General features: G+C 31.9%; 2 protein-coding genes across 2 annotated transcripts; both read right to left on the bottom strand.

Annotated features, from left to right (window-relative positions):
* Positions 1-2,207: 2,207 nt before the first annotated feature.
* LOC110735694 (abscisic stress-ripening protein 1-like) lies at positions 2,208-3,328 on the bottom strand. The gene is made up of 2 exons (XM_021915881.1): positions 3,029-3,328; positions 2,208-2,499 (listed from the first exon to the last, which is right to left on the bottom strand). The coding sequence occupies exons 1-2, from the start codon at positions 3,158-3,160 to the stop codon at positions 2,323-2,325; spliced, it is 309 nt and encodes a 102-aa protein (XP_021771573.1). The 5' UTR covers positions 3,161-3,328; the 3' UTR covers positions 2,208-2,322.
* A 2,436-nt stretch (positions 3,329-5,764) lies between these two features.
* Positions 5,765-6,871, bottom strand: LOC110735693 (abscisic stress-ripening protein 1-like). Its single transcript, XM_021915880.1, has 2 exons — positions 6,623-6,871; positions 5,765-6,280 (listed from the first exon to the last, which is right to left on the bottom strand). Exons 1-2 carry the CDS (start codon positions 6,758-6,760, stop codon positions 6,104-6,106), a joined length of 315 nt encoding a protein of 104 aa, XP_021771572.1. The 5' UTR covers positions 6,761-6,871; the 3' UTR covers positions 5,765-6,103.
* Positions 6,872-8,459: the final 1,588 nt, after the last annotated feature.

Here is an 8,459-nt window from a genome sequence, read left to right as displayed (position 1 = left end):
GGATATTTGAGGGTTGTGATGAGAGAGAATGAGGGTTATAATGAGGGAGAAGGTGGGTGGGTCAAAATTATAACTTTATTCTATTGTTTTAGCAGCTGGCCTTTCAAGGTCAGTTACATATAATGTGGACAAATTTTAGTTGATTATAGTATTTGTAGCGGACTTATAAAAGGCCAGTTGCGAATAAATAACTAATATTAGCAGCGGGCAACGTTACGCCAGTTATAAATTTGTAATTGGCATCTAACAGGTCAGTTGCTAATATAAATTTTAACTTTTACATACCAATTATTAGCAACGTTTATATCTATGCCAGTTGCTAATGACATAGTATTTGTAACTGACATTATTTTAGCCAGTTGCAATTAGTGTTTTAATAACTAACGTATTTAACGTCAGTTGCTAATAGGGTGTTGCTAGTAGCAATTTTTCTACTAGTGAGGTATAAGGGCCACACGTCCTATTCTCTCTCCTTACTTCGATTTTTGCTAATCATTTCTTCCTTTTCGCTAATCACCACAGCTAAACTGTTTCCCCTTTTCACTCGTATTCAGCTATTCGAGACCAAGAACTGAAAGTCGTTGCTCCGAACTCATAGATCAGGTCGGCAAATTTCGCATCTAAACAAGATGATTTTCGTCGAAATCCCTTCGTTTTTTCTTGCTTTTTCAAGAATTTCTCTTTTTTGCTCCGTCGCACAACCACCCTTGATAATGGGCGGTGGTCATGGAAAGAGAAAGGTTGAGGCTGAGCCGAGTGTAGAGGAAAAGGAGGAGGCTCCGCAGTTGATTCTACGACGGAACCGTCCTTTGGCGATGATGCCAACTCTCAGCGGCCAGAATCCTAGGGTTAGGAATGGATCTACTGCCGCTTCTGGCGACTCTGCCATCAGTGTCATCCCAATTAGTGTTCTCCCTCCCAGGGCCTCGGGCTCGGTTAGCACTTCTGGCCGAAGCGAAACTTCGGCGTCTAGGCCGCTGCCCCTTGAGGAAAGGTAGTGGCTGGACGATGCTGCGAATTCGGGCATTATGAGTTTCGTCCTGTATGATTGGTGGGTTAGAAATGATGTCGAATACAGATTTGCTGGGCAAATTGAAATTTGCTATGGGGTTATGGAGGAGGATGGGTATTGCTGCCGAATGCCCACTTTGGAAGATCGGATTCATCGTCCTCCGCTGGGTTATATCGGCGTTTATGTCCATTAGCTGCCGTACGGACTTCGGCTTTTATACATTACTCAAATAACTTTAATGGGCCTCTGAGCCAAGTGGACTTGCCACGTTAACTGGGCCTTGGTTGACTAACTTGGCATGCTTGTAGAGGGTTGAACCTTCTTTGGGCTTTAATGTAGTTATTTGGTGACTGACCCAATTGGAATAAATTGGACCCAAACTTGTATAATTTTAGTACGGAAAACATCTAAATAAGGATATTTAATCCAAGAAACAAATATCCAATTCATTTCTATTACATCTAGATATTTCAGATTAGATATTCACATTTTCAAGATCGAACTTTACTCTCAATATAAAGTTGTTTAGTTATCCAATAGTCAGAATCGAATCAGATCAGATATCCAATGTGCTAGGCCATCATGCATGGCTAGCTATAATTGTTAGGCAAAAACTGAACACTGGCCTTAAGGTACACAACTTAATTGAGGACCTTAGAAATAAGTTCAGATGTAATTAATTATTAGGGACTCAGGCCTCAAATACTATACCCGGCTACTGGGAGCCAATGGACCCTTGGATCGGACCCCATACAAATTAAATTAGAGGTCCACAGAGCACTATTAATAGTCTGCTACTATACCTATACCATATTTTCTTGTACAAATAATACTACCTCTATTTTTCTAGTTGATACTTTTCTTTTAATATATGCATCACACTTCTTGCTAATGCATAATTTTAATGATTAATATTTCTTCAACATTATAAATTTATAAAAAGTCGTATGACTATGTTTTCTTGTAGCTATAACTCATAACATCTAGTCAAATTGTAGTTCGTGAATGATGCAAAATTTAAATTATTGTCACTTGAATAAAAAGGAGGAATTATACAATGAGGTCGAAAAGTTAATAATGCGGAATAGAATAGCAGCCCCAACAGACCAGGCCACCAATTAATTAATAAGGCAATAATTTATATCAAATGATGCTAAAGAATGTAATTAATAATTAAATAATCATATAATAAAAATAAATTACAACACATAATCAATCAAATAAAATTATGATATAAATTATACAATAAAATAATAGATATATATACTATATGTGTGATCATAAGCCAGGGCATTTAATTTGATATAATACTAGTGTTTAAGCTGATGGTGCTTGTGTTTCTTAAGTTCTTCCTTGGCTTCCTTTTTCTTGTGATGTTCATGGAATGAAAATCCAGCAGCCCCAACTGCAACCGCGGCGGCAACCCCTTCTTTCACCTTGTGCTTGTGGGCATGCTCCATATCTTTTTTGGCTTGATGCTTCTCGTGCTACATATATTCAAAGGGGAAACACAGTACATTAATTTCTGTGAATTAATAATATTTCATTCATCCAATATACTTCGTAGGTAAAATGAGTTGGAATGAAAACATTTTTTTTATAACAAAAAAAAAAAAAAAAAAAACCAAATTAATCTAATACAGTTTGAGAGAGTTGATAAAAATTTGGAAAATTAAGAGCATTTTAATGTCTTACAAAAAATCAAATATTCCAGATGATAAAAGGGGTTACAACTTACAAGGCCTTAACTGATTGTATAATTTTATAAAATAACTAAGCTAACTCCAATAAATTAAAGTAAATACGACTATACGAGTATAATTTACATTTATAAATGAAACGAATATCATTACAATAAATTATAAAATGTACTCTGTAGGTATATTGTATATAAATGAGCAAGCCTAACTACAAAAACCAGATTATTGATCAAGAAATTGAATTTAACTTAATGCAACTACTTAGCTAATAAATACGGGCATTATTGCTCATTGGCAAATAGATAGCGACACTTACTAGGGCATAAGCACCGACGGCAATGGTAGTAGCTTGGCCGAGATGTTCAAGGTGTTTGTGGTGCTTCATTTCCTTCTTCGGGTCTTTAGGTGCCTCATCCTTGTGATGGTTGTGACGGTGGAGACCAGTCATGTTGCTAATAACAAGTGTTTGCAGCGTAAAGATAGATAGAGAAGTTGAATGAAAGATATTAAGATTGAGTTTGTTATAAATGAGAAACAATTATATCTATGTGCTATTTTGAGGATCTATATATAAGAAATTGGTATTCATTTTCTTCTTAGCTAAGCATATATTTACGTGTGAATGTGTGATGAGATATAAAGATGTAAATTCAACAAATTAAATTTGGAGGCTAATACTTGACGCGTTAAAAATTACGTACGTAAATGTTCATGTTTAAGAAACTGCCCTGCACCTTCTTAGCATGCATAGACGACATCCTTAAGTTTTTGTAGGATAATTAAACGACGTAATTGGTCATCAAATTGTACTCAGATCATCCAGATTAAATGTAAATTATCCGCGTAAAGTAGTTAGAGTTTTTTGGACTTTTTTTAATATATATTTCACCTAACATTTATATCATTGAATGATAATTCAATCAAAATTCAAAACCAAGCCTAATAATATAAGCTATTCCTATTAGTGTGCATACAGGTATTGTGGATAATCAATTACCTTCATTAGTTGCTTAAAGTATTGTGGGTGGTATTCAAGGCTTGGGATCAAATCATGACTAAGCTACATCATTTGCCCTTATGGCTTTGTTTACACCATAAAAAAAAAAATTAATAATAAATAAATAAATATTCATCTTACCATTTGAACTTAATTGATGTGTGTATTTTATTTACCTGATTTTCACCTATCTGAACTAACTGAACTTATGACCTTATTAAACTTATTTTGGTTGTAATTTATTTTGGGATAACTAACATTCGTAAGAACTTATTTTTCCTTAATTAATTCTATATGAACTTAACTGAATTTCAACTTAATAGACTTGAAATAAAAGAAAATTAGGTGAACATAACAGACTCTAAGGCCTTATTATATGCTCACCTTATTTTCACTTATATTAGGATTAATAAGTTAATAAACAAGCTCTAGATAAGATGAAATCTAGAAAAAATAAGCACGGACTGTTTATGATAAATGTACGTTAATAGGTATTACCCAAATATAATTTACCGCCAAAATAAATTAGAGTTAATAAGCTCTAATAAATTCAGGTATGTTAAGATAAGTTCCAATAAGTTAAGTAATTACATTTAATTGATTATATATATTTAGAAAAGATAAGACAAGTTCTGATAAGTAAAAATCAAGTAATAAATAGAATGCACCCTAATGCATGTGTAGCATATATATGATGTATTCCATTTCCTTTTTTTTTTCTTTTTTTTTTTTTTATTTGGTGTTTCACCTGGTTGACTCTTTGGGCTAATTCGTGTATTCCATTTCCTATTAAATTCACTGTTTTTCAATCTTGATAAAGAGTAGTTTGTTCTATTCAACTTACTTCAAAAAGATAAAAGATTGGCATTACGTACTACTCACTTTATCCCTTTTGGTTGACGCTTCCCCAAACCACAGTTAGCCAACAAACAATCCATAGCCTGGTTACTAGTCGAAAGAATTGAGCTCACCATCTACTATCCTTCTTGGTTGACGCTTCCCCAAGCCGCAGTTAGCCAACAAACAATCTAAAGCCTGGTTATTAGTCGAAAGAATTGAGCTCACCATCTACAATGGATTTGGATCCTAGCATAGAGATCAGAGCTAGGATAGAGAACTGAACTTTGATCTTACTAGTGATTGGTAATGGTCATTAAAGGGAACATATGTGTAGTTCTATTTTGATTCTCAATTCTAGGGCTTATAGATCGATAAATTAACTTATTACATAGCTTATTGACAAACCATGCATGTGAGATTTTGAGAATTATGAGCAAATAATTAATTACTACTTGTATATAATTAACTTATGTGTTGAGATGTGCATGACGTAGAACAACTCACTTAATAAATAAACTTATTTTCAAGTTTTATGCAAATTAATAACGGTTCTTTTGTCATAAGTTAGATTCTTAAGGCCAAGTAAACAAAAGGCACGCTAAATACCTAGCAATTAGCTAATATTGGTAAGTCTAAGAACACAAGAATGAATCATTTATATAGAAACAAAACTTTTACACAATATATATGTTCTGATATATTGATCAATATACTAACACACAATCAAGTTTGTTCAATTCCAATTAATTATGGCTGATATTAGTTCCCAAGAGCAAAGCATATACGATCATATAAATCCTTTTGTCGTATTTTCTTATAAAGACTTATAGTTACGTTATATGATGATCTCTAATCGAAGTATTGGAGGTGCAAAATTAAAGTCATCAATAACTTAATGGAGTTAACAAATTAAAGACGAAATAAAATTCAAAAGGGAGAATATATGCTTTATGCTTTATTAGTTAGTTTTTAGTTGTATCTCCTTCAACTAATCTCGTAATCACAATTCATATACTTAAAACTTATAGAATTTCATATTCTTATTAGATCATACCCTTAAAACTTATACGCGGGTTAAGAATCTTAAATTAAACAAATTCAACACAGACTCAAGTAACACCATTAGCTTGCGAGCCTATTAAGGTATCCCTTGGACTCTTACAAATCAATGGAGCACAAATACTTTATTACCATTATACAACTTTATTTCTAGCTATTATATGACATATGTTGTTGCGCTGACACTAGTCATGATTTGATAGATAATATATTGAGAAAAGTTGATGATATAAATAGAGAATACTCCGTAATAGTCACAAAAATAAGACAATAATTGATCACATGGTACAAAAAGAATTTAAATAAATCATCATATAAAAAATAAAAAAAAAATAAATAAAATTACAAAGATAACAATGGTTCATACAATCAATCACAAAAAACAATATATGATAAAAATTATACACCTAATCGTATAATAGACAAAAATAAAATAATGGAGGCTCATCATCTACTATGTAGATCGAGTTATTATAAGCTAGGGCATTTGATACACTAGTGTTTGTGCTGATTGTGCTTATTTTTCTTAAGTTCTTTTTTGGCTTCCTTCTTCTTGTGATGTTCATGGAATGAAAATCCAGCAGCCCCAACTGCAACCGCGGCGGCAACCCCTTCTTTTACCTTGTGTTTGTGGGCGTGCTCCGGATCTTTTTTGATCTGATGTTTCTCATGCTGCAAATATTCATGGGTAAAAGAGATTATTAATATTTTAAAATAATAAAATGTTCAATGTAGGTAGAAATAATACTAAAAAGACTTATAACTCACTAATGCAAAAGAATAATTTTTAAGAGTTTGGATATAACATTATTTTATATAATTCTTTGTTATATCTTAACCATGCACGTACGTTATTCAAAAAATTATAACAAGCTTATTGAATTTTTTTTTTTTATTTAGGTATATATTGTACAATTAAATAAAATGTTTGTATCTAATTATAAAATCCAAATTACTGGTCACAAAATTTATATGTAATTTAGTATTGCTTAGCTAAAAGATACGGAAACTTACTAGGGCATAAGCACCGGCAGCAATGGTAGTAGCTTGGCCAAGATGCTCAAGGTGTTTATGGTGCTTCATTGCCTTCTTCGGGTCTTTAGGTGCAGCATCCTCCTTGTGATGGCGGTTGTGAAGGTGGAGACCAGTCATGATGCTAATAAAAACTTGTTTGTAGTGTTAATAAGAAGTTGAAAGATATCAAGAATTTGCTCGAGTTTGGTTATGATTAATATAAATGGAAAATACTTATATCTATAAGCTTGTTTAATAATCTATATATAGCCAAGTGATATTAAGTTACTTCTTAGTTAAGTTTATAATTACGTGTGACAAAGATGAAAATTCAACAATTTCGCAAGCTTAATTACACTTAACGCGTTGAATTTATACGACGTACGTATATGATCATTTTGGAGAAGGTGCCATGCAACTTCGCATGCATAGACGACGTTCTCAAGTTTTTGTTGGGCAATAAAAAATTCTATTTGGTCATCAAATTGTAATTATCCTTCTAATTTAATTTGGATTAGATGTTCTATACTAAGTAAACCTTTTGTATTATTATATACTACCTCTCTATTTTTTTTTAAATTACAACAATGTAACATTTACACTATTTATATAATTTACTTTGACTAGTTTAGATGATTTATACCTAAGAAAAATAAAGTCAGCTTGATGAATTCGTTAGGATTTATACTTTCATACTACCAAATGTTAATAATTTTCACACATTGATAGTAAAAGATATTACTGATAAACTGATGAAATAACGAATTGACAAGCGTAAATTAAGCAAATTGCTGAAGAAGTATTTTTATGGAACACTCTTGCGTAAATAGTTGGAGTTCTTTGGACTTAATTATTATTAGTTTGTCTAGTCAAGTAGCCATATAAATCACCTAATTTTTAATTTCATTAAATTAAAAATTCACAACCAAGCCTAAGAAAGGCCTTCACATGAAATCTAATCACAAAAATCATTTCTCATATTAAATAAATGTTCTTCCTCATTCTTTTTGTTGCTATGCTTTAACTTATGACGATGCATTATTCATTACAAGTATTAGCTTTCCCTATACTAGACTATTTTTTATATGTTAAGAGTTTATTCATGAACTCTTACCTGAACAATTGATTAATTTTTCAAGTGAAAAATAAGAAATTATTGTACTTTTACTTCTTAGAAGGACTCATCACTAATTTCTCTGACAGTGTGTAGTAAATAATTGTTTAATTATGGCATTAATTGTTTTAATAAAAATCTTGTAATTATTGCAGATGAGCTAACTATTCTATAAATATGCAATAATTTAAGGGCTAATCAAGCATTCAAAACAATTCTAAAGCATAGTACATGTGATTAATAAAACAAGTAAGATGATATTTTAAAGTGATAGATACAAGTACCAAAATTCTCTCAACTAACAAAAAATCACAAACAAATGGTTTCAAACAAAAGGTGCCAATTAAACCGACCAAAATTATAACAAGTATTGAATGATATCCTTTATTGATAGCAACTTAATTAGTGATGTTGATGACTTTCATTAGTTGGGCCAAGTGTCCAAGAAATATTATTGCATTTCAACAGCAAATTAGAAAAAGATAACCACTCCACGATTATATCATCTCATCGGCCCCTTGTACATCCTACGAAACCATACACTACTGCCCCCTCAATGTCCACATTTTTATCTTATTTGCCCTCATTTTCGTCGGTGGATCATGATAGGTGGATGTTTTGTCCGGCGTGAAACTGATTTTTTTATGGGTTTTATCTGATTTGATATTAAACTTATTTGGAATAGAATTTTTGTGAAAAACTACCTAATAAAAACGAAATTTT

Source organism: Chenopodium quinoa, unplaced genomic scaffold (genome assembly GCF_001683475.1).
Source record: "Chenopodium quinoa cultivar QQ74 unplaced genomic scaffold, ASM168347v1, whole genome shotgun sequence".
NCBI lineage: Eukaryota > Viridiplantae > Streptophyta > Magnoliopsida > Caryophyllales > Amaranthaceae > Chenopodium > Chenopodium quinoa.
Note: the sequence above shows the minus strand (reverse complement) of the source record. Positions and strands in the feature narration are given on the sequence as shown.

Bases quoted from the DNA above. Each gene is read 5' to 3' on its own strand.
- LOC110735694 (XM_021915881.1), bottom strand. From the start codon at position 3,160: ATGACTGGTCTCCACCGTCACAACCATCACAAGGATGAGGCACCTAAA. The intron at 2,500-3,028 runs GTAAGTGTCGCT...GAATATATGTAG, and splicing joins CCGTCGGTGCTTATGCCCTA to CACGAGAAGCATCAAGCCAA.
- LOC110735693 (XM_021915880.1), bottom strand. From the start codon at position 6,760: ATGACTGGTCTCCACCTTCACAACCGCCATCACAAGGAGGATGCTGCA. The intron at 6,281-6,622 runs GTAAGTTTCCGT...GAATATTTGCAG, and splicing joins CTGCCGGTGCTTATGCCCTA to CATGAGAAACATCAGATCAA.